The following is a 26,833-nucleotide window of genomic DNA, read 5'->3' on the forward strand; positions in this document are numbered from 1 at the left end:
ATTGCAGGAGCACGTGGAGATCACGTGAGCGGAGGGTGCTGGGCTTTTAAACTACTAATGAATGACAAAGTGCTTGTTAGTTTCTTTAACCACGTTATTACATTTCGCAGTGAAAGTACTACACATAAAACTTAAAGTGGTTGTGTACATAACGAGTACGCAAGCGCGATAATACTGCACTTCCGCGTTAATCCACTGTAACGGGTGAGACTCGCGCAGACGCACGTACGCCCACATCTGCATCCTCCCTTCATCATTTAACTCTAATGAGTTAAACTAATTAAAATCAGAGTTTTCTGGCATACGGTACTGCCATAAGCTCAAGTAAGTAACATAAAATTGTTTATTTGACTAATGTCACTAAAAAGTACCATGGTACTACGTTTTTGGGCAAGTGCCATGGTATTGGCATGTTTGTGTGTTTTTTTTGTTTGTTTGTTTTTTAAAGACATTTACCGTAGCATTCCCATGTTTTTGGGCATGTACCACTGTAATACCATGTTTTTGGCAGTACTATATTTTTGGACATGTATCATGGCAGTACCATTGTATTTTTGTATTTTTTATTTAAGTTCTCTTGAATGTAAATGCCATGGTATATGAATATACTAATACAGTACCATGGTATTATATCAAAGTACCATGGAATTACCATTTGATACAATCGCTGTACTATGGTTCTGCCACAGTACTTTTGTGAGAGCAAAGACAAAATAGTTTCAAATAACACATAAATTATGTCTTTTTATGTGCTCAGGGACACACATGTCATTTACAACATCGATGTAAATATGATATAATGCTACATATAATAAATACTGTATTTGAGCCTCTATCACATTTAGGCCTTGTTTAGACTGGCACTAAAAATCAGATTTTTGGCATATCCAGATTAGTTTTTGATAGTCTGGACAGCATAAAACCATATGAAATCTGATTTTTCCGAATCTGATTCAAACCACATCGGGAGGTGGTTTCAAATGCGACTGAAATCTGATTTTTTCAGATGTGTCTCAGTCCGGACGCCCTGGCTGCTCAAATCGGATTTCAAATGGTCTTTTGCGTCACTCTTAACGCGACACACAACTATGACGTCAAACATCGGTGACTGCAGCACGGAGCATCACAATATTTAGAGTTTTTCTTGTGCGACGGAGGAGTTCTGCACCGCGACTGGACAGGGCGCTTATTTGGAGAGCGAGATGATGCACCTCCATTTTTCCCGCATCTGTTTTGAAAGCATCGTCACGTGGTTACGCCTACGTCATTACCAAAGCAACCCATGCAGGTAGGTTGGTTATATCTGAACGCGCAAAACTCTGATTTGATCACTTGTAATTAATAGTGCAGACAGTCTGCCTGAAAAGATCTGATTTGAGAAAAATCTAATGCAGTCTGGACACAGCCTTAGAGACTAACAGTTGTGTTTCAGTGCTGACGCATGAGAGCAGTCTGTGCGTCATTAATTGGGCAACAGCGGCCTCTAGTGTACATGTACCATCACAGCACTGTCACTGAAACATTTTTTTCCTCATCTCACCTCTCCTCCTCTCTTGTTTCTTTAGTCCTGATACCCTCAGTGTCTGCTGGACAGGTAAAGGCACGAGGATAGCAGCATTTATTCCAGTCTTATGAAGGATCAGGACAGTTTAAGGCTCAAATATCTCCTCTTTATTTCATGGCACAGGTTTGTAATGGAAATGTCTTAACTGCTACAAATAAGTTCATGATTGTACACTTGCCCCATAGACTTCTACTGTGTGCATAACTGACATTACATCTTTATTTCCAAGATGATCACTAGGTGCCACTTACACTGAAAGTGGCATTCAACTGATCACAATGTATAGTAAGGACATTAATAACGTGAAAAATTATTATTACAATTTGAAAAAAATGTTCAGAACTTCTTAAACTACTTCAAAGTGTTCTCATCAAAAAATCCTCCATGTGCAGCAATGACAGTTTTGCAGATCCTTGTTATTCTAGCTGTTAGTTTGTCCAGATACTCAGGTGACATTTCATCTCACACTTCCTGTAGCACTTGCCATAGATGTGGCTGTCTTGTTGGGCACTTCTCACACACCTTACAGTCTAGCTGATCCCACAAAAGCTCAATGGGGTTAAGATCCATAACACTCTTATCTGTTGTCCAATGTCTGTGTTTCTTTGCCCACTCTAACCTTTTCTTTTTGTTTTTCTGTTTCAAAAGTGGCTTTTTCTTTGTAATTCTTCTCATAAGGCCTGCACCCCTGAGTCTTCTCTTTACTGTTGTACATGAAACTGGTGTTGAGCGGGTAGAATTCAATGAAGCTGTCAGCTGAGGACATGTGAGGCGTCTATTTCTCAAACTAGAGACTCTGATGCATTTATCCTCTTATTTAGTTGTACATCTGGGCCTTCCACATCTCTTTATGTCCTTATTAGAGCCAGTTGTCCTTTGTCTTTGAAGACTGTAGTGTACACCTTTGTATGAAATCTTCAGTTGTTTGGCAGTTTCAAGCAATGTATAGCCTTCATTCTCAAAACAATGATTGACTGACGAGTTTCTAAAGAAAGTTGTTTCTTTTTTGCCATATTGACCTTAAAGACTTGCCAGTCTATTGCATACCGTGGAAACTCAAAAACAAACACAAAGACAATTTTAAGCTTCATTTAAGGAACCAAATAGCTTTCAGCTGTGTTTGATATAATGGCAAGTGATTTTATAGTACCAAATGAACAATTTAGCATGAGTACTCAAGAATAAGTTCACGAGTTCATTTGCCCATATAAACTTTAATCTATTACGGTTAAACTTATTTGGCTTGCTGTCCACGGTGAAGGGGCTCGAGGAAGCAGCTTCAACTTGAGCTCTAAATTCTCCCGAACTTACGTTTAGGAACTTCATGTGTTGGATTGATGGCTGCTGGAAATGGGGCCTGTCTAGATTTGATCAAAAATGACTTTTTTAAATAGTGATGGTGCTGTTTTTTACATCAGTAATGTCCTGACTATACTTTGTGATCAGTTGAATGCCACTTTGGTGAATTAAAGTACCAATTTCCTTCTGAAACTGCAAAATCTGTACATTATTCCAAACTTTTGGCCGCTAGTGTACATGCAACATGATGATGTCATGGGACAACAATGTAGCATATTATCATTTGCATAATGCACAGTGTTTACTTACTGTTTACAACATTAGTAGGCAGTATATAGTGTGTACTCAGTATTCAGTAAGTAGTCAGCTAGTATACCATTTTCCAGCAAAGCCTTACATATCATATTAGTTGTGCTTGGCCTTAAAGCTAAAGAATGTAATTGCTGCGTCACTGAATGGAGTTGCAAATATAAACATGGTTTTCTAACAGTTTTCCGAACATGCCACCATCTATTGTTGAATGAACAAACAGATTGTCCGGCCCCCAACTCATGCCATTGGTTGAGACGGGTTGCTCAAAAAAAATTAGAATCTCATTTGTGTGATTTAGTATGTTAGTATACAGGCATCTGCAGCTTTCTGAGCAATACAAGTGACCTAAAATAACTCTTGTTTAATCTTAACACTGAGAATGCACTCAGACTAAAATAAATGGTTCATGTGTCTGTGACATCTGGACTATTATTTTATTGTAATATGTGAGTTGAATCCTGAGAGAATCTGATATGAATTGAACCATGTTGGGCTTTATAGCATTAAACCGGTAAAACGAGCACATTACACCATTTTAATATAGTATTAGCTTTATCTTTCATACTCTGGACAAGTGTCAATAATTATTTGAAGATTAATCTTTTTGGAGACCAAAAGGGAGTGCGTAAACAGGGATGTCACACTACTGGCCATGTGGGCCCTCGGCATGAAGATGCACTATATGGCCAAAAGTATTTGGACACCCCCTTCTAATTAATGGTTTGGCTTTTCCAATAATTCCACTGAAAACAAATCTTAATGCTACATTGTGCAATGACATTCTAGTAAATTCTGTGCTTCAAACTTTGTTCCAACAGTTTGTAGAGGGCCTTTTCTGTTTTTTGCATGACGATGCCCCTGTGTGCAAAGTGAGATTAATGCAGAAATGATTTACTGAGTCTGGTGTGGAAGAACTTGATGGAAGTGCAACTGAGATATGCACTACGGCGTAGTGGAAGATTTTAAGTAAATATCGACTTCCTCGGATCCTCGCACAAAACTATCACATGGCTATTACCACACAAGTGATATGAACAACCATTGTGTGGGTTTTTATGGATTTTTTTATTTGATTCTTTTTTTCTTTTTTTTAACCTTTTTTTTGACAATCCCTTGTGAAAAAAAATGCTTTCATTATGTGGAAAAGTGTTCATATGCGTCAGCATTTTGATTTCTCCTTTTGTGTTCCATTGAAGAAAGTCATACAGCTATATAACAGAATGAGGGCGAGTAAGTGAAGTCAGAATCTTCCTTTTTGAGTGATTTAATTTCTTTAAATACAATTATTACATTTGGCTGTAAAAATTTATATTTTCCTCTTCCCAGTGTTTTGCAGTGATCCTTGAGACTGTAATATTTGATTAGTTCTCAATAGGCCTCTGTTGGAATGTGTTGAACATGAAGATGGCTCTGTCCAACAAACATGCATGCATTTGTCCCTCCAGCTTGTTCAAAGTTTTTATGGTCATGTGAACCTCCAGACTAGTTTAGGTCATCACTTTTTGCTCAGAGGCTGCACTGTAGTAATGCTCATTTCAGGAAGATATATGAGGTTAATTTCAAGTGTTTGTTTCTCGATATAGTCTGATCAGACCTCTTGACAATAACACAGTGATTCATTTTCTTTAGTCATGATGGTTTATTTTAAATATGACCATGCAGAATTATCTTATCAAAGGAAAGAAAAAGTCCAGATCTGAACCCCAATGAACACCTATGGGATGAATTCGAACTGTGAGCAAGGTCCCCAGCCTGACATCACTGATACTCTTGTGTCTCCTTTCAAAAGTATGGCATAAAGCATTAATCATTCCCTTTGCTGCTGTAACAGCTTCCACTCTTCTGGGAATGCTTTCCACTAGATGTTGGAACAAGGATGCAGGGATCTGAATCCATTCAACCACGCCTGCATGTATGTGTCCAGGTAAAGGTGAGAGGGAGTGCTTGAACTAACCTGCTCTCCATGACACCTCTGCTGCTTCCGCTGCCCATGTTGTCCACTGCTTACCTGCTCACTCACTGAGCTCACCTGCTGCATGCCCTTGTGTTTCTCTACCACCTGCACAGGTAAGGTACAAACCCATCCGCCAATCCCGTTGAATCCCAGTCTGTAAGCCGCCACGGACAGCCGTCAAATCCTGCTGTACAGTAAATCCCATATATGCACAGACTTCAGATTGGCTGCTGTGCATTGTTGTTGCATAAGGTAAAGAAAGCTGGAGCTAAAGTGTGGTAAAATGTTCACTATTTGATTTGTGTAACATGCAATGCTTGTTTAGGGAAACACTTTGAATAATTTTTAAATTACACCAAGAGGTGTAAAGGAAAGTAAAAAAATCACAAATATTTTTTTTTTATTTTTTTTTTTATTTTTATTTTTTTAAATATATCAGTTGTTTCTCCTAGATGGCAATTATATTAAATGGAGACTTATGCTGAAGTGTCCTGCTTTGCAAATGTTTCTCCTGAGAAAAGACCACAGTAATCTCACATGTGTTTTCTGTAGAGTTTGAGAAGTGATTTCAACAATATCTCTTACTGTGCTCAGATTTGCCTGGATACCAGGTATGCAATCAAAAGTCAGAGATCTCAGTATGAACTTTTCTCATAAAAGTCTTCCAAGACCTAATGATCTGAGAAAAGATATCCATATTAATTGTTGTAGTTCTACTCTTTATTTCAACAATTGTCTTATTGATGTCTTTTTATTTTGTTTTAGGAGAAACATCCAAGAGAAATCTGAAACTGGAATAAAACATAACCGAAAATCACCTGAGGTATGAAAGAGCAATGTTCGAGCAATTGCATTTTGCTCTGAGTATACAGATTGCACATATTGAAAGCGTATAACAGTGTACATTAGAAGATGTATTCATGCTTGGTATAAGATTACAAATGCATTCCTCTGTAATCTAACTTTTTTCCTTTTTTGTTTTTTGTTTTGTTTTTTTAAAGCAAATGCTAATTAATAATCAGTCATATTAAATTACTTTTAAATTCTTATATAGAATCAAAAATAGTGGAGCTGGAAGATATTTTGTATTTTGGACTGCACATTAATTTTAGAGCAGTTCTACTTTAGTCATTTTTGGTTCTAAATAAGGTATTTGCTATTTTAAGTGTTTATGAATAATTAATGCAAGTGTCTTTTTGATAAGATGGCAGGATATGAGATAACACTATGCATGAGTCATTGAGCAGAGATAATGGCTTCTCTCTCTCTCTCTCTGGAGGTCATTGTGTATACCAGGCTCTTAATGATGTAAGCAGGGTAAACTCTGATTAGCATCGTAATGGTTGAGCTCATCAAACAGTGACCATAAATATTACAAATTTGAATACCACAGTGACAGAATGAACTCTTATTCACTTCTGCTCTTTTTTTCTTCAATGCACAAAACACACAGAGGTAAAAATAAACTAAGCTGACAAAAATAGCACACTGCCATTGGCTAATGCGCCATCATAATGGCAACAATCCATCAAGCAGGAAAGTTGCCTTCTTCAACACACATTAATTTTCTTTCCTTAAATTTTTTTTTTTTTTATAACAATTAGTTATTTATTAATTATTGTAATCTATTTTTTTCTTCGTTTTATAGGTTTAACAAAGCAAAAGCAAACTTGTGTACCCCTAAAATACGTACTCATTGTTGAGAATCTACTGTAACTGTGCTAGAGTAATGTATTTAAAATTTACTGTATTTTTCTTCAGAGAAAACACAACTAAAATATTGATGACATCATCTTGTACTAACAGGAAAAGATACAAATCTTAGTTAAATCAAATGCCCTCTAGATTGAGAATGTCCCTTCCACCTAATACCACCTGCAACCGACTAGCAAAAGCAAGTAGAAAATCAAGGTTTGCCGAACTGTGATGTAAACCAGAATTGGATATATACAGTGTATATATATATATATATATATATATATATATATATAAAAAGATGAACCCTTTGATATGTCCAGTCACAGCTTTTAATAGGAACTTTGTTAATGCAGGAAAAAGAAATTGTTTACATAAAAATAGTAAATGAAACAGTATGAATTGTTCCATACACATTTCAAACTGTAGTATGCTACATTGTTGTCACATGACCTCATTATTTTGAAACATTAGTGCCATCCAGTTATCATAGAAATACTAATGGTTATTTTGCATTTTAATTTTAGATTTGGCAAAAAAAAATAAATAAATAAATAAATAAATGTCTTATGTAATGGCAATTTGATCAAATAAATGAAAAAAAAAAAAGAAACGTTTTAAAAATTACAGCTCATTTCATTGTGGTATAAAGTTTTCTGTTTAACTGCACATTTTAGCAAATGTAGAAGGATTTTGAATATACCATACATACAGAATATTCACATATTGTGCACAGTATACATACTATATACTGCAGAGGTAGTAAGAGTAGGATGATAGTACAGTATGCTGTTTTGAACATAGCCTCTTCAAATGTCTCTCCCTCTCTCTCTCATCAGCTGCAAGTCACATGATTCATTCTGTTGGCTCTCACTGAGCATGCTCAGTTCACTGTGTTGTCAGGCAAAAAATAAGACGGCACTGGTAGCCGAGATCTGCCATAGATAAACACACATACACACAGCAAAGCCAGAGAGAGAGAGAGAGAGACAGAGAATCAAAATGGAGGATTGCTGCTAGAACAGAATAATTCAATATTAATATATTGTCTGTGTGTGGATTGTATTTATTCTGTTTTATATTAAGGCCATTGTCATTGTTTTGGAGGTACAGGAGACATTGCTGTGTCGTGAGAAGAATGATCGCTCCATCCTCTGTGAAGGTGAGAAGGGATGTGGGGGGAGAGGGAGGGTACTTGGTTCATGGATGATGGCTGTCTGTGGTTTTTATCCTGAGCTTGAATAGAGGAACAGATCACCTGCCTCTGCATCGGTATGTGGTATGACCCCTGGGGGGCATTAGGGGCATGCATGGGGGGGTTAGGACAAAATAAGGCCTGAGGGGGATTTGTGTGGATGGTGATTGGGAGATTATTTGAGTGAATGTGATGATTAGAGAGAGACTGATATATCTGTCAGGCCGATAATTGGCTGTTTTGAGATAATTGAAATTGTGTGATTACCAAAAGTGGTCAGTTTTAAAATCTACCAGCAGCCTTGTCAATGCATAGTGCATGTTTTGAGTTTTCAAATATCTTTTATTGAATTGAGTAAATATTTTGTCAAAGAAGTGTTTTTAATTTAATATTGTCAATTTTGTTTATTGCTAACATCTTAGTATAATTAAAATGTATTACAAAAATCAGCATTATATCTATCATTGGCTTCCCTGCTGTTTAGATATCAATATTGGCCATAAAAAAAAATAAATAAAAAAAAACATAATGGTTTCATTCTGTTACGATCTGCAACACATCAATTCATTATCAGATGAGTGATCATTTTCACAAAGACGTAATACAGTCTGAATAATGATCAAGATTTATTTAAAGCCATAGAGGTGATGGAGATAGAAACTGTGGCTCTGGATAGAAACAAAATGGATTTCTTTTTTTCATATAAAAAATAGAGACACACAAAGAAAGCTGATGAATAAATAGACCTTAAAGAGGTTTAAACCGAGACATTCAAGAGCATTCAGCATCGGCAGCTAGACTTGTGTTTATTTGTAGAAACTTCACCTATTCTCTGTTTGTCCAAGGGATTCTGGATCCAAACGTTTTCTGTGTTCAATTATGAGTTTTATAGAGCTTTTGTCTTTTATTTTACCTCATGCTGCAAACACACATGCTTTCAAAATAAACATACGAGAAACATATTTGTTATTGTTTGGGGTAAAAAATTGAATACAGTATGTGTGTGAATCTTACAAAAACATGCCACATTTCACCCTAAAATCTGAAGAAAAAACATAATATAAAAAAAGGATTCCTATTTTGGACAATAAAGCTTTTTGCACTGAATAATAATAATAATAAACAATGCTAGTTGTTACTGTAGTGCACCTGGACGTTTTACTTCAGTTTTTATGTTGTTGTTGTAATTCTCATTATTTTCACTACCATAATACAGTCATATATTAAAATGTTTTTTATTTAAATATTCATAAATTAAAGGCAATACAACATACTACCATTATGTATAAATAATACATTTATTAACATAACATTGTTCTTTTAAATTACAGTAATACGAATTTGGAGGGAAGTGTACTTAATTGTCTTGAAAATATTATATTCTTCTTCTAATGCTCCTAAGAATAGGCTTCATTTTCTTAATGCTTCATATTTTTTCTCATTACTTTCTTTTTATTTGGGGGTGAAATGTGACCTGGACATGTTCATGACAGGTTTCGTGACATGCACCTCTTTGGTGTTTTTGTAATGTTTATCTGAAATAACTCATGCAGAGGATTACATGGGAAATCGCTTGTATAAAATGTGCCCATTCACACACATACACACACGAAACAGTGACACAGAGCAGGAAGGGTTGTTGCTAGGATACACAGTAGTGAGATGGAGGAAAGACCAGAACGTTATTATAAACGGCTGCGCTGAAGTAAAGTCACACAGACAAATACAGTTCAGATTCTTTTATGACTCTAACAGACAGCCTATTTTGTCTCAGAAATATAAAACTAAACTAGGGTTTTGTGGGTGGTTCTCAGAGCGCTGCTATGTGGTTGCTAATATGTTATGGGTGGTTGCTATAATATTTTTTGTGTTTTTAGCACATTGCTAAAGGGATGCTAGGGTGTTCAAAAGAGTCAGAATCAGAATGATCTTTATTGCCAAGTGTTCTCACGTACACAAGGAATTTTTTTTGGGGTGATAGGAGAAACAAGTGCACACAGAACATTACAGTGAGACACAGAATAGAAAACAAGGTAAGAGTATAAATAGACATACAAATAATAGGACATGTACAGAATAGCATATGTATATGTGTAAATGGTAATGTATGTGCAAGGTAGGGGTATTTACAGTTACTGAATTAAAATGTGAATTTACATATGTACATGAGATATGTATTTACATTATTGCACTATGGGGGAGTCCTGAGGCAGTTTAATTGTTCATTTGGAAAATGGCCTGAGGGTAAAAACTGTTCTTGTGCCTGGATGTCCTGGCTCTCAGTGTTCTGTTGTACTGGCCAGAGGGCAACAGTTCAAAGAGGGAGTGGGCAGGGTGTGTGGGGTCCAGAGTGATACTACCTGCACGTTTCCTCACTCTGGAGACCTACAGGTCTTGGAGGGTGAGCAGGGGGGCACCAATAATCCTCTCAGCAGTCCTGACTGTCTGTTGTAGTTTTCTTCTGTCTGATTTGGTGGCTGAACCAAACCAGACAGTTATAGATGTACACAGGACAGACTCAATGACGGCAGAGTAGAACTGCGTCAGCAGCTCCTGTAGCAGGTTGAACTGTGGCAAAGGAAGTACAACCTCTACTGAGCCTTCTTCACAATGGATTGGGATGGGGGATTTCTCCTGAAGTCCACTGTCATCTCTGCTGTTTTGAGCATGTTCAGCTCAAGGTTGTTGTGACTGCACCAGACAGCCAGCTGCTCAACCTCCCATCTGTATGCAGACTCGTCACCATCACGGATGAGGCTGATGACCGTGGTGTCGTCTGCAGACTTCAGGAGCTTGACAGTGAGGTCCTTTGCAGTGCAGTCATTCATGTACAAGGAGAAGAGCAGTGGAGAGAGAACACATCCCTGAGGAGCACCAGTGCTAATAGTGAGGGTCTTGGATGTGAGTCTCACTAGCTGTTGCCTATCTGTCAGAAAGCTGGTGATCCATTGACAGATTGGGGTGGGCACGGAGAGCTGGCTCAGTTTGGTTGAGAGAAGATCAGGCATGATGGTATTGAAGGTTGAACTGAAGTCCACAAATAGGATCCTTGCATAATTCCCAGGTCTGTCGAGGTGTTGCAGGATATAATGCAGTCCCATATTGATAGCATCATCCACAGACCTGTTTGCTCGGTTAGCAAACTGAAGGGGCTCCAGCAGGGGTCCAGTGATGTCCTTCATGTAGGCCAAAACCAGTCTCTCGAACGACTTCATGACCACAGACATGAGAGCGACAGGTCTGTAGTCATTAAGTCCTGTGATTTTGGGTATTTTGGGGACTGGAATGATGGTGAAGCATTTGAAGCAGCAGGGAACTTCACAGTGGGGGCCAGTTGGTCAGCGCAGACTTTCAGACAGGCAGGTGAAACACCGTCTGGGCCTGAAGCTTTCCTAGTCTTTTGTTTCCAAAAGACCCAGCACATATCCTCTTCACGGGGGGGGGGGGGTTCCAGGAGGTGTGTGTGTGTGTGTGTGAAGTAAAGATCAGAGCAGGGGAGGGGTGTGAGCTTTTCAAACCTGCTGTAAAGCACATTCAATTCATCAGCCATTAGTTGACTCTCTACAGAGCGAGGGGGAGGTGTCTTGTACTAGGTGATGCTTTACAGGCCTTTCCACACAAATGCAGAATCGTTGGCTGAAAACTGTTTTTTCAGATTTTCATAGTAGCTTCTTTTAGCCACTCTGATTTCCTTAGTGTGTTTCTGGCCTGGTTGTACAATATTTTATCCTCACTTCTGTAAGCATCCTCTTTGGCATGACAAAGCTGTCTGAGTTTTCCTGTAAACCATGATTTATCGTTATTAAATAATAATAATGTCCTAGTAGGGATGCACATATCCTCACAGAAACTGATATATGATGTCACAGTATCTGTGAGCTCGTCCATAGGCTTCAGAAACACTCCAATCAGTGCAGTCAAAGCAGGCTTGTAGTTCCAGCTCTGCTTCATTAGTCATCTGTTTACAGTCTTTACCACAGGCTTAACTGATTTTAGTTTCTGCTTGTAGGTTGGGAGAAGATGAACTAGACAGTGATCAGAGAGTCCTAAAGCTGCATGTGGGACAGAGCAATATGCATCCTTTACAGTGGTGTAGCAGTGGTCCAGTATACATTATTTTTGTCTCTGGTGGGGCATGTGATGTGTTGTTTGTATTTTGGCAGTTTACAGGTGAGGTTATTTTTCTTGATTAAAATCTCCCAGAATAGTCCAGGTGATGTTGCTCCGTGTCTGATCTGATCAGCCAGCTGTTGCAACGCTGTGTTCATGAATGCTTGTGGTGGGATATAAACAATCACCAGAATCAACAAGAAAAACTCCTGCGGCAAGTAGAAAGGCTGATGAAGAGCACTTCTAAATTAGGACAGCACATTGTCTTCAACGCTGTTATATATGTACACCAACTTTCGTTCCACAGCCTCTCGTTTTCACTGATGATTCTGCAATGCAATCCGCTCTGAACAGCTGGAAGCCCAGCAGATGAAACGCACTGTCCGAGATGGCAGCCAGGTTTCCATGAAACACAGAGTTAGAAAAGTCCTTATTTGTTTGAGTGAGCAGAAGCAGTTAGTCCGTTTTGTTGGTGAGAGAGCGGACATTTGCCAGATGAATACTCTGCAGCGGCATCCTAAAGACGCGTTGACGAATCTTCACAAGCGTGCTGGCTCTCTTCCCTCGCGTGTGTCTTTTGGTCACCTCCAACTAAGATGTCTAATAAAATGTCAGAATAATCAAACACCAGCAAAAAAATGGTATGCTCTGCTGAATATTTAGCAGTTCATCCCTGGTAAAACTGATCAGGAAAGAGTGAAAAAAAAACATGACAAATAAGCAAAAGTAACAAAAACGCTAGAGACAGAGATCATAATTACTGGTCCATCAACTCTAACAAAAAATCTAACTAATGTCCCTAGCTGTGACCTTGATGCTACTCTAATTTTCCCATCTGCCACAGTCATAAACTTAGGTATCATTCTTGATCCTTCATTGACCCTAGATGCCTATATTAACAACTCTCTAAAGAAGCATTTTTCCAACTTCGTCCCTACGTTAGCCCGAAAGATGCTGAATCATTAGTCCATGCATTTATTACATCTCGCCTTGACTACTGTAACACCCTTTTTTCTGGACTACTGGTACGCTCTATCTCCCGCTTGCAATATATATAAAATTCTGCTGCAAGAGTACTAACTTACACCAAACGATCTGCACATATTACTCCCATCCTATTTAACCTTCACTGGCTACCTGTTGCATCCCGTATTACATACAAAATTCTCCTGCTTACATTTAAGTCACTCCATGGTCTAGCTCTTACCTTTCTGATTTACTTTCTCCCTCACTTCGATCTTCTGGGTGCAAACTTCTTGTTCCTAGATTCTGCCTTTTGTCAATGGGCAGCAGGTTTTTTTCTGTTGTGGCACCTAAGCTATGGAACTCAATCCCCCTGGCTCGCCGAACTACTACCTCAATCTCTGAATTCAAATCTCAGCTCAAAACCTATTTGTTCTCCCAATATTATCAGTCATAATGTGTATATGTTTCATGTACTGCTCATTGTATTTGTATTCTTATCTGTATTCTGATTGGGCCACTGCCTACACTGCTTACAATTTCTGTACTGTCTACACGACGTTATGTGTTCTTTGTACTGGATTGGTATGTCTAATTGATTGCACGATCTGATCTGCTATATGCAACTGCATTTGTTTTTGTTCCAGACTGGCCAACTGTCCATATGATTGTCTATATGATTTTTTTTGTTACTGTTCTTTATTGTGAAGCGTCCTTGAGCTGTGTAAAGGCGCTATATAAATTAAACTATTTATTATTATTATTATTATTATTATTATTATTATTATGGCTCGAGTCCCTCCATTTTTGGTAATCAGTGGTGTTTTCCCCTGTTTTAATGTCCATCAAGTGAAAATCATCTAATTGCTTAGAAAAAAAAATACCTCTCCTAAACAAGCCACATGATTTTAGGTATTATTTACAGGTGCATCTCAATAAATTAGAATGTCGTGGAAAAGTTCATTTATTTCAGTAATTCAACTCAAATTGTGAAACTCATGTATTAAATAAATTCAATGCACACAGACTGAAGTAGTTTAAGTCTTTGGTTCTTTTAATTGTGATGATTTTGGCTCACATTTAACAAAAACCCACCAATTCACTATCTCAAAAAATTAGAATATGGTGACATGCAAATCAACTCAAAACACCTGCAAAGGTTTCCTGAGCCTTCAAAATGGTCTCTCAGTTTGGTTCACTAGGCTACACAATCATGGGGAAGACTGCTGATCTGACAGTTGTACAGAAGACAATCATTGACACCCTTCACAAGGAGGGTAAGCCACAAACATTCATTGCCAAAGAAGCTGGCTGTTCACAGAGTGCTGTATCCAAACATGTTAACAGAAAGTTGAGTGGAAGGAAAAAGTGTGGAAGAAAAAGATGCACAACCAACCGAGAGAACCGCAGCCTTATGATTGTCAAGCAAAATCGATTCAAGAATTTGGGTGAACTTCACAAGGAATGGACTGAGGCTGGGGTCAAGGCATCAAGAGCCACCACACACAGACATGTCAAGGAATTTGGCTACAGTTGTCGTATTCCTCTTGTTAAGCCACTCCTGAACCACAGACAACGTCAGAGGCATCTTACCTGGGCTAAGGAGAAGAAGAACTGGACTGTTGCCCAGTGTTCCAAAGTCCTCTCTTCAGGTGAGAGCAAGTTTTGTATTTCATTTGGAAACCAAGGTCCTAGAGTCTGGAGAAAGGGTGGAGAAGCTCATAGCCCAAGTTGCTTGAAGTCCAGTGTTAAGTTTCCACAGTCTGTGATGATTTGGGTGCAATGTCATCTGCTGGTGTTGGTCCATTGTGTTTTTTGAAAACCAAAGTCACTGCACCCGTTTACCAAGAAATTTTGGAGCACTTCATGCTTCCTTCTGCTGACCAGCTTTTTAAAGATGCTGATTTCATTTTCCAGCAGGATTTGGCACCTGCCCACACTGCCAAAAGCACCAAAAGTTGGTTAAATGACCATGGTGTTGGTGTGCTTGACTGGCCAGCAAACTCACCAGACCTGAACCCCATAGAGAATCTATGGGGTATTGTCAAGAGGAAAATGAGAAACAAGAGACCAAAAAATGCAGATGAGCTGAAGGCCACTGTCAAAGAAACCTGGGCTTCCATACCACCTCAGCAGTGCCACAAACTGATCACCTCCATGCCACGCCGAATTGAGGCAGTAATTAAAGCAAAAGGAGCCCCTACCAAGTATTGAGTACATATACAGTAAATGAACATACTTTCCAGAAGGCCACAATTCACTAAAAATGTTTTTTTTTATTGGTCTTATGATGTATTCTAATTTTTTGAGATAGTGAATTGGTGGGTTTTTGTTAAATGTGAGCCAAAATCATCACAATTAAAAGAACCAAAGACTTAACTACTTCAGTCTGTGTGCATTGAATTTATTTAATACACGAGTTTCACAATTTGAGTTGAATTACTGAAATAAAAGAACTTTTCCACGACATTCTAATTTATTGAGATGCACCTGTATGTCTGTTGCACAAATGTTGTAGGACAAGTTGTGCACTAAAGTTTAATACTTGACGTTAGGGGTGTGTTCAAATCAAAATATGAGCAATAGTAAAAATTATGCTTGCCTTAGCCAATACAACTAACGAGAGCTGTTCTTCCATTATCACAGATATATGCAGGTGCACAATAATACCTGGCATTTCTGTGAATTTAGTTAATGGACTCTTGTTTTGCTGTAAATATTGAAAAATAATTGACAAAACATTCTCTGTCTTTTCCCCAGAATGTGGACAGTCAATAAGATTGAAGACATCTGCCCTCATTTTAGAGGTTTTTGGTGTTGAAATGGATCACAAAAGCTTCATCCTGTCAGAAACACACCTGTGAACACTTGAGCCAATGGTAAGTGTTCACACTCCATTAAACATGAAACACCATCAGTCACAGACTGTCTGTATTCCTGTTGCACTGAATAAATCCTGTGAACTCCCGTCAGTCTGTCCTGCAGTCACATGACAGAACAGAAACATGTGTTTGACATTATATTCTGGAGACTGAAGAGAGAGAAATTACATCTTCCAGATGAAAACGCACACATTTCATCTGAAGATCAAGTACATTTGTGCATCAATGATTATATGCATCTTCTAAGTGAGATTTGATTGGTTGATTTGGTGGGATTCTGGTCTCATGATTCATGTTCCAATCAGTGTCTGCTGTAATTGAGATTAGATTTAAATCAGTCATTTAGTGGGTTTCCAAAATGATAATTCTAAGCCAGTTGAAACAGTCCCCAATAGTGCTTTGATCTGCATTTTTCCATTTACTAAAATGTCACTGTGTGTTTACTGAAAAATCTGAATGTTTCTGAATGGTATATGTGTTTTATTCAGGATATTAAAGGCCAGTGCTGGACAGATGAGGAATCAGATGGAGAGAATGAATCGGAGCAGTTTGTGTACGGTATTCAGGTAAAACATTTAAATCATGAAAAGCATTTGATTCTAGTGAGGCCTTCACATTTCACATCCTGACATCACACTTTTAGTCTGAATAAGAAATTACATTTTGTATGCCTCTTATATTTTTATGCATTCTAGAGGAAAAATGTGATGTTTAGCTGGCACTTTATTCAGGCATTTGCTCTCAGATCAACAGAATGAAATGTTGTGTGATTTTGTGTACAATGCTATTTATTTATTTTTTTTCCACTGTGGTCTACTTATAAATCAAGGTTTTTTGCATCAAAAATGTCACCATCATTACCATTTTCCACCCTTTCTATAAATCTTTGAACAAAACAGGCTGTTTTTCCACATCATAGCTGTTACTATATTGTGTATTTTAGTATGCCTGGACTGCTGTTTTGACCAATCAGCATCCAGGACCACAACTGTTTTTTAATGTCTAATATTACTCTCTACCTGTAGGGGAGCTGTGCAGCTGACCTGTACCGTCACCCACAGCTGGACGCTGATATTGAAGCTGTAAAAGACATCTACACAGACAGTGCTGTGGCTGTCAGGTAACAAGAAACCTCACTCCACATCAGATCAAGATCTGTGCATTCACACCTGATTCACAATCACTCTTTGTTCCTTTTCATACAGAGAGTATGGCACGATTGATGATGTGGACATTGACCTACAAATCAACATCAGCTTCCTGGATGTGAGATCACATACTTCCTATACAAGCCATCAGCATATTAATTTTACAAACAGATCTTGAAGTGAGAATAAAATTGTTTGTGTTTGTAGGAGGAGGTGGCGACCGCATGGAAGGTCATCCGAACAGAGCCCATTGTCTTGCGTCTCCGTTTCTCTCTTTCACAATACCTGGATGGACCAGGTACATAATTTCCATTTTTTTAAATGAAGAGTTAAATATTTTATCCATAATAGAAGACATACTTCACTTAAAAAAAAAAATACTGTATTGTATCAGAGCCCTACCAATGTTTAATGTGACCCCACAGAACCGTCTGTGGATGTTTTCCAACCTTCTAATAAGGAAGGCTTTAGCTTGGGCCTCCAACTGAAAAAGTAAGTGTGTTTGAAGGTGGTTCTTAGTGTTTATTGTGGAGTCATCAGGGAAATTTGTACTGATTTAGAAAACTCTAAAACACTGTGACATAAAAATGAAACTCTGAATATTGTTTTCTTGTGTTCAGGATCCTCAGCACGTTCACGTCTCAGCAGTGGAAACATCTCAGTAATGAGTTCCTCAAAGCCCAACAGGAGAAAAGACACAGCTGGTTCAAAGCTGGAGGAACCATCAAGAAATTCCGTGCAGGATTGAGTATCTTCTCTCCGATCCCTAAGTATGACCTCACTGTTTACGGCCACCACCCCTCTCATACACACCAACACTTTTATCTAACACAACACATCATGGTTGATCTTATGGCTTCTGCAGAATATTGTGGCTTCTGCATATTCCATCAGTGAAAAACCTCAAAGGTCTCAAAAGGTTTAGATGTTATCACAAAAAAATACATTTTCACTATTTAGATTTTGAATGCTCTTTTTACTTACTCTATTAACAATTTATAATATCTATCGCTTACAGTACATTACAACAAATGACACACATAATGTAATGAAAGACAAATCCTTGCCACAAATCGGTTACAAATTTGAAATTACTTTGCTAGTCATTAATTTTAGACACATGGGGATCAGAATTGCTGCTTTAGAAAAGTCTTGATCTTTTCTGGTTCTTAACTGGTGGGTTGTGACCTAAAAATGTGTGTCTCTCAGGTCTATTCTGATGCTATGCTAAAACTAAAAATAGGCTGAATGCAAATAATAAAATGCAATTAACCATGAGATTCTGCATAGTTAGGTTTGCAAAATGTAGTAAGCCTTTAGCTTCTAAAATGGAGGTAAAACGCTTCCCATGTCTTCTGTTGTTGACATCAAAGGCTGTGCGGCCAATCAAACGCTACAGTATTTTGGCACAAATTCATCTGTCACTTGGTTGTAGCTAGCAAATTAGGCAGATGCCAAACTTGGACAGGTTGTGTGACATGCCCTCATCCTCGAAAACCTTGAACAAATACTACACAAAGGTAAAAGAAAATACAACCAGGCTACATTAATTACAGGTTACTTTTGGTACTGTGTTGAGAACCACTTAAACTCATGGTCTGGCTGTGGGCTCTATCTTGGCTCCAGGTCTCCCAGTTTCCCCCTGATCCAGGACACCGTGTTGAAAGGCAAACTGAGCGTCCCTGAGCTCCGAGTCACCAGGCTTATGAACCGCTCCATCTCCTGTACCATGAAGAACCCGAAGGGGGAGTTGTTCAGCTACCCTCCAAACAGCCAGGTCAGCATCTGTCCAACCTGACTGCATGCTTTCCTTTCAAAACACTCTCTCTCCTGCTTTTCCATACCTGTGTCCCCTTAATCACTCAATAGGATCCCTTACATAGGCTACATTCACACAATCAGTGTTTGGGATTGAATTTTAGGTGTAACTTTCAAACTGTCCTGTACACACAACAGCAGACAGAAGCAGACTGAATTATACTATCTAGGGATGCACTGATATGAACATATTTGACTGATACCGATTTTAACAAAAACCTATTGGCTGAAACCAGTATTTTGCCACTTACCTTATTTTGTCATCAGATCACGGTTTTACTTTGAAATTTACATGTATGTACTGTAAATAATAGAACATTGCAAATTCATACTATGCATATTTTGGGCAATTTCATGGAAATGTCTACCACATAATGGAAAAATTAAAAGTTTTAACCAAAGGAACAAAACCCCCTTATAAATTCTATTACTGTGTATAATAGATAATGGATTATGCCATCCAGACCACTAGAGGGCGCCACTTGCTCACATAGCACTAACTGGAGAGCTGAATGCAGACTATATTTAAAAACGCAGACTTTTGATGTTTAGTAATTGTGCAAGGCCATATTGCAGTTTCAGTCTTAATTTAATCAATCACGCAGCATAAATGGATAGATATCATACCAATGTCTCAGAAGTCAAAGTCTGCTAGTATCAAAGCATTTTGAATGGTTTCCCTTATGTAGCTTATAAGCGCCATTTTCACAACTATCACTTTCTTTATGGTGTTTATTCCGCAATAACATGAGAATTAAGAATTAAAATGAAATATTACAAAGGAGTTCTTAGGAGTGCCTACCCTTCAACATATTGTGGCTATTATTATTTCTGGATTGTGCATTTGAATTCACACACCAAGTGTGTTACTATTTATTTATAAATAAACCATTGGTTCTTCATATTGGCATTTTCATGCTTATAAGCGATTTGCCGATGGTTTTAATTTGGTCAATAATTAGCCGATAAATATCAGCAGCCTATATGTCGGTGCATCCCTAATACTATCTGTATGAACAGGTAACCAAAGTCATTCTGCTTCTCTAACTCACAATTAATGCCTGTAACCATAGTGACAGATAACCTTTAGTAAATATTAAGATTTCGTATTTCATATTTAAGGATTTAATACTTATTCTGAACTGCATTTTGGGACACTCCCACTGCTTTCATCCTGTCAGATATGTGTTAATACAAATGAATAGAATGCTGTTGTCACTCTCAAAACTAACCAAACTCTGTGTGAACAGAAACGTATTTAGCACTCTAAACAGGACTGACTGTATTCTGCAGCTGTGAACGTAGCCATTGCGTTTCAACGCCCTCTGCTTTGTGTGTTGGTCTATGACTGACAGATTAAACGTGAGTCCATGGTAATTTAAGACCACCTCTGAACACCCCCCCCCCCCCCCCCCCCCCAGCCTCTTTGCCCCTCGACACACCCCCTCGCCTAACATGGCTGGCTGGCACCCTTTCCCATAACGCTTTGTCTCCGTTAACCCATCAGACTGTAGCTGTGCCGGCGGGCCGGGCCCCTGCGCAGATTACCACCCGCCAGCTGATTGAGTTGTTTTTCTCATCCCAGGCGGGCGGACACTGCAAGAACATCCCCACGCTGGAGTACGGCTTCCTCGTGCAGGTACACGTCACATGACCGCTGCACAACCACACATGAGTTCATCGTTTCATGTGATGCACTAGTGTACATATAAACATAACTTCAGTGCATGAAGAGTGTCTTAGTGGAAGTGTGAGTGAGTAAAGTGTGTCCTCTGATTCTCTTCTGTCTCTTTTCTCCTGTTTAAGATTATGAAATACTCTGAGCAGCGTATACCCACTTTGAACGAGTACTGCGTGGTTTGTGATGAGCAGCACGTCTTTCAGAATGGATCCATGCTGAAGGTGAGTGTGCCAAAATTTCCTCTACAACAGGTTTAGTTTGTCTGTGCTGTGGCCGAGCAATGAAGTCCCATGCTCTGACCCTTGGCTGACACAGGTTTGAGTCACATAATTTCCCAATTTTTCCTTAAAGCAACATTTCACAGAATGTTCATTTAATATACGCTGCAGCATTCTTCAGTTTTAGCATGATATCTTAAAGGTATAGTTCATCCAAAAATGAAAATTCTCTCATCATTTACTTGCCCTCATGCCATCCCAGATGTGTATGACTTTCTCTCTTCTGCTGAACACAAACGAAGATTTTTAGAAGAATATCTCAGCTCTGTAGGTCCTTTCAATGCAAGTGAATGTTGGCCAGAACTTTCAAGCTCCAAAAACCACATGAAGGCAGCATAAAAGTAATCCATATGACAGTTCACTTTCCTGATTGTTTGTTTTTTCCTGCCAGCCTGCAGTTTGCACGAGAGAGCTGTGTGTGTTTTCATTTTACACACTGGGTGTGATGTCAGGTGCTGCTGAAGAGGTCGCCACAGGTGCTGAGGTGTGGTCACAAACACACTCAAACATATTTCTTGCACTCATTTGTGTGTCCAGCTAAAGTTCAATGTTGATATTTGTGGTTGATTTTCAGGTTGTAGATTTGTTGGTGGCCATGTGTCGAGCCGCCCTGGAGTCGCCCCGTAAAAGCATAATCTTTGAGCCATACCCGTCTGTGGTTGACCCTAATGACCCCAAAACACTCGCCTTTAACCCGAAGGTGATTGTCTCTACTTCGTTTTACTCAGTGCTTAATTTGTAAATGAAGAATTGCTGGATCAGAAACAATGATTAAGAGGCGTGGAGACCAATGCTGACCATACAACCTCAGCTTTCACGGATCACACAATGATGTTACTAAACACTGACCTATGGACCGTGTAGGGATGCCATGGTGTAAGTTTTTGATGGTTAGATTACCTTCTGAAAAAAAAAAATCGCGGTTAACCGATTTTACGATTATTTATACATTTTCTTACTATGCAACAGAATTAAGGCAAACAATTAATTTCATATCACAATTGAACATGTTAGTGGATGTGTTTCTAAGGGATATATGGACTCTAAGCACAGCCATACAATAGGAAAACTGATTAATACACAAAATTTAAATAGGAGGTATATAATAATAGACTCTCCAATATTGGGCACAATTTTGCTTATTTGCATCACGGGCACACCTGAACATTACAAAAAGTTGCATCTCTCAATTCATCCCTTTTAAAGCACCACAGCAAAAAATATTAAACTCACTGGTTTGTTGTCGGATGACTTGTGAAACATCCCGTCCCATTGTTGTGTATTTTTAATATGATTTCTGTCCTCAGGAACCCTTGGTCATTCAAATGCTCCCAAACAGATGATTAAAGTAACTTTTTTAGTGGATAGGAGTCTGGTAGATCAAATTCATCTGTTATATTTTGGAGTTTGTGTGTTTAAACCCCAGTTTCACGTGAATTGAAAGTTCCTCCTGATTACAGTGCATCTGGAAAGTATTCACAGCGCTTCAATTTTTCCACAATTTGATATGTTACAGCCTTATTCCAAAATGGATTAAATTCATTATTTTCCTCAAAATTCTACAAACAATACCCCATAATGACAATGTGAAAGAAGTTTGAAATCTTTGCAAATTTATTAAAAACAAAAAACGAAAAAGTCACATGTACATAAGTATTCACAGCCTTTGCTCAATACTTTGTTGAAGCACCTTTGGCACCGATTACAGCCTCAAGTCTTTTTGAGTATGATGCTACAAGCTTGGCACACCTATTTTTGGGCAGTTTCTCCCATTCTTCTTTGCAGGACATCTCAAGCTCCATCAGGTTGGATGGGGAGCGTCGATGCACAGCCATTTTCAGATCTCTCTAGAGATGTTCAATCGGGTTCAAGTCTGGGCTCTGGCTGGGCCACTCAAGGACATTCACAGAGTTGTCCCGGAGCCACTCCTTTGTTATCTTGGCTGTGTGCTTAGGGTCATTGTCCTGTTGGAAGATGAACCTTCGCCCCAGTCTGAGGTCCAGAGCGCTCTGGAGCAGGTTTTCATCAAGGATGTCTCTGTACATTGCTGCATTCATCTTTCCCTCGATCCTGACTAGTCTCCCAGTTCCTGCCGCTGAAAGACATCCCCACAGCATGATGCTGCCACCACCATGCTTCACTGTAGGGATGGTATTGGCCAGGTGATGGGAGGTGCCTGGTTTCCTCCAGACATGACGCTTGCCATTCAGGCCAAAGAGTTCAATCTTTGTTTCTCATGGTCTGAGAGTCCTTCAGGTGCCTTTTGGCAAACTCCAGGTGGGCTGTCATGTGCCTTTTACTGAGGAGTGGCTTCCGTCTGGCCGCTCTACCATACAGGCTTGATTGGTGGAGTGCTGCAGAGATGGTTGTTCTTCTGGAAGGTTCTCCTCTCTCTACAGAGAAATGCTGGATCTCTGTCAGAGTGACCATCAGGTTCTTGGTCACCTCCCTGACTAAGGCCCTTCTCCCCCGATCACTCAGTTTGGCCAGGCGGCCAGATCTAGGAAGAGTCCTGGTGGTTCCAAACTTCTACCATTTATGGATGATGGAGGCCACTGTGCTGATTGGGACCTTCAATGCAGCAGAAATTTTTCTGTACCCTTCCCCAGATCTGTGCCTTGATACAATCCTGTCTCGGAAGTCTACAGACAATTCCTTGGACTTCATGGCTTGGTTTGTGCTCTGACATGCACTGTTAACTGTGGGACCTTATATAGACAGGTGTGTGCCTTTCCAAATCATGTCCAATCAACTGAATTTACCACAGGTGGACTCCAATCAAGTTGTAGATACATCTCAAGGATGATCAGTGGAAACAGGATGCACCTGAGCTCAATTTTGAGTGTCATGGCAAAGGCTGTGAATACTTATGTACATGTGATTTTTATTTTTTTTTTATTTTTATTTTTTTCGTTTTTTATTTTTAATAAATTTGCAAAGATTTCAAACAAACTTCTTTCACGTTGTCATTATGGGGTATTGTTTGTAGAATTTTGAGAAAAATAATGAATTTAATCCCTTTTGGAACATAACAAAATGTGGAAAAAGTGAAGCGCTGTGAATACTTTCCGGATGCACTGGAGCATTATTAGCAGCATTGTCCAGGGGTGCAGTTTCATTTTCTCATGAACTCTTTTGATCAGGAACACTATAAGCTTTATTTGTTTTAAATAATGAATATAAGCTTTATTGTCTTTTTGACATTTTCGCTGAAATTGGCCTACTTTTATAAGAAAATATCGGCAGTTAGATTCGCTCGTTCTCCGCTTTCCTGTGCTCAGTGCGCATGCAACTACAAGCATCAACCAATGAGAGAGATTTTGCACTATACTTGGGCAGACCTGCATGCTCTCTCTCTTTCTCTCTCTCTCAAACACACACACACACACACACGCACACGCACATAGACACAGACTGTTGCAATTTGACAATGCTCTGGTTAATGCCAGATTGTCTAAAACAACTAACGGAACGCAAATATCCCAGATTCTACATTTTCCGGAACAGGATCCGGCAGGATTCGGCTCAAATTAAGCACTGGTTTTACTCAAAGTGTCAAGCCAAGTCATTTTTATTTGTATAGCCCTTTTCACAATACTGATCATTTAAGCAGCTTTACAGAAAATCATGCCTTAATGTCTTTATTGTCTTTAAAGGGATAGTTCACCTTTATTCTGCAGAACACAAATTAAGATTTTTAGAAGAATATCTCAGCTCTCTAGGTCCATACAATGCAAGTGAATGGTGACCAAAACTTTGAAGCTCCAAAAAGCACACAAAGGCTCTTTTTTTCCATAAGACTCTAGTGGTTTATCCATGTCTTCTGAAGCGATCCAATCAGTTTTGGGTGGAAACAGACCACTGTACAACTTAACATCTGCAGTCTCCTTGGCGGTCATGATTTCAAGCCCGATTACGCTTCCTTGCGCCATCTAGTGCTCTGCGCATGCTTAAAGCACTAGGACGTGTAATTGAGCTTGAAATCATGTTCGTGCCTAGAGACTGCAATGGCTAGATGTACAGTGAAAAATGAGTTTGTTTTTGGTCTGTTCCCACCCAAACCAATTACATAGCTTCAGAAGACATTGATTAAACCACTGGAGTCTTATGGATTACTTTTATGCTGCCTTTATGTGCTTTTTGGAGCTTCAAAGTTCTGGCCACCATTGACTTGCATGTTATGGATCTACAGAGCTGAGATATTCTTCTGAAAATCTTTCTTTGTGTTCAGCAGAAGAAAAAAAAGGCATATACAACTGGGATGTACATTTATAAGAGAATTTTCATTTTTGAGTGAACTATTCCTTTAAGTGTCTTTACCACATCCAACAAGACACCTTCATAGTGATAAACATATGAGATATTTAAACGCATATGAGACATGAGTTCTGCAGGTGTTTTGGATATAATTTTATTAATGTTCTTTCTTTGACAGATGATAATACAAATATATATTTGTTTTTTTTATTTGTATTTTTTTAGTACAACTCCAGCAGTTCAAGAACACACTTTTTTCTGTAAACCTCCGCAAGTTTAAAAATTTTAACCAACATCAAATCTCTCCTTCCTCCTTTCTTTTCTTGTGCGTGCTTGTGTGTGTTTGTGTTTGTGTGTGTGTGTGTGTGTGTGTGTGTGTGTGTGTGTGTGTGATTATTCTACTAATCCTGTGTTGATTAGAAGAAGAATTATGAGCGTTTGCAGAAAGCTCTTGACAGTGTGATGTCTATTCGAGAGATGACACAGGTACAGTAGCACAAATCAGGATGTGTTCATTAATCTTTCATGGTTTATCTGCTTTTCTTGTCTTTTTGTTTTCAAGGAATGATGCTGGAAAGAATTTCAGTAAGAGTCTGCCTGCTTAAATGTTTATCAGAGAGCTGTAGCAGTCAGCACTGCAACCAGGGTCAGAAATCAGGGGCAAGGGTTGGGGCAAAAATGCCTCTGAAAGTGACAAAAATGTCCTCCAAATTCAAAATGTTTAATGAATTCCAGTCTTTCCTTTAAAACATCTGATACAGGTCTTAATATTGTATTCTATGCTAAGTTATACACATTAACACATTGTTCAATTTAATGGATAAGAGGTAATAAATGCTCTGATTATTATGATTGATATTCTGGATTTTAGTGGTATTTTTTATTTATTTTTACATGTGACTCTTGTTAATGATTGCATGATTTTAATGATATTGATAAATTAGTTATCAGAGGCTGTTTTCCTGTAACTATACTTGTGTTTCAGGGCTCATATCTGGAGATTAAGAAGCAGATGGATAAATTGGATCCTTTGGCCCATCCATTACTGCAGTGGTAAGTTAAATAACACTCATACCTGTGTATCACAAAAAAACTGTCTTTATAAAACAGATAGTTTTGACTCTAAAATCTGCTGAATGAGCCACCCTCAAAACTGCTGTATGCATGCACTGTATATACAACAGCTATATCTAGCCAATATATAATCATCTGTGACACATTAAATTAAATCTGTATTAATGCATGCTGTTAATGTCAGTATGTTCATAGAAGGGTCTTTGGTCACTACACTGCTTGAATAATTGTTTATTTGATTATTGTTTTTAATGTAATTTATTTATTGAACATTTGTGCCTTTTATACAGTAATATCACTGCTGCCACCATATTATATAAGCAATAAGCCACTAGAGGCTGTGAATTGCAGTTATTTTACCACAGTTAATGGTGTATTAGTCTTTCTGCTTTGTGTCATGATTAACAACACATCTAAACCAAGGTAAAATCACTGTAAAACATTCTTGTGCTTCTTGTGTATTTCTTTCTCTCTTAGGATCATATCCAGTAACAGGTCTCATATTGTGAAGCTGCCGCTCAGTAGGGTAAGATGAACTGTTTTTTAATTCAAGAACAACTTACATTGTATATGAGTATGGTCTTTTAACAGCTTGTTTTCTCA

The 26,833-nt window shown here is 38.6% G+C and overlaps 1 protein-coding gene across 3 annotated transcripts in view; it reads left to right on the forward strand.

Moving 5' to 3' along the window:
- Nucleotides 1–49: 49 nt before the first annotated feature.
- Nucleotides 50–26,833, forward strand: part of LOC127456475 (protein mono-ADP-ribosyltransferase PARP6-like) — a 43,462-nt gene continuing 16,678 nt past the window's right edge. Inside the window, exons 1-22 of one of the 3 annotated variants that reach the window (XM_051724992.1) lie at nt 50–324; nt 1,566–1,687; nt 5,007–5,105; nt 5,243–5,381; nt 5,682–5,740; nt 5,895–5,952; nt 7,938–7,986; nt 15,853–15,971; nt 16,463–16,540; nt 17,000–17,094; nt 17,180–17,240; nt 17,330–17,420; nt 17,548–17,614; nt 17,743–17,892; nt 18,749–18,899; nt 20,448–20,579; nt 20,747–20,842; nt 21,291–21,383; nt 21,474–21,599; nt 25,577–25,642; nt 26,142–26,209; nt 26,708–26,756. In XM_051724992.1, coding sequence (XP_051580952.1) covers nt 15,969–15,971; nt 16,463–16,540; nt 17,000–17,094; nt 17,180–17,240; nt 17,330–17,420; nt 17,548–17,614; nt 17,743–17,892; nt 18,749–18,899; nt 20,448–20,579; nt 20,747–20,842; nt 21,291–21,383; nt 21,474–21,599; nt 25,577–25,642; nt 26,142–26,209; nt 26,708–26,756 — 1,326 coding nt within the window. In that variant the 5' untranslated portion in view covers nt 50–324; nt 1,566–1,687; nt 5,007–5,105; ... (3 more) ...; nt 7,938–7,986; nt 15,853–15,968. Of the gene's footprint in view, nt 325–1,565; nt 1,688–5,006; nt 5,106–5,242; nt 5,382–5,681; nt 5,741–5,894; nt 5,953–7,737; nt 7,987–15,852; nt 15,972–16,462; nt 16,541–16,999; nt 17,095–17,179; nt 17,241–17,329; nt 17,421–17,547; nt 17,615–17,742; nt 17,893–18,748; nt 18,900–20,447; nt 20,580–20,746; nt 20,843–21,290; nt 21,384–21,473; nt 21,600–25,576; nt 25,643–26,141; nt 26,210–26,707; nt 26,757–26,833 lie in introns of those variants that run through there. The other 2 variants (XR_007899845.1, XM_051724993.1) reach the window with 2 other exon arrangements.

The sequence above is a fragment of the Myxocyprinus asiaticus genome, chromosome 18 (genome assembly GCF_019703515.2).
Source record: "Myxocyprinus asiaticus isolate MX2 ecotype Aquarium Trade chromosome 18, UBuf_Myxa_2, whole genome shotgun sequence".
Lineage (NCBI taxonomy): Eukaryota > Metazoa > Chordata > Actinopteri > Cypriniformes > Catostomidae > Myxocyprinus > Myxocyprinus asiaticus.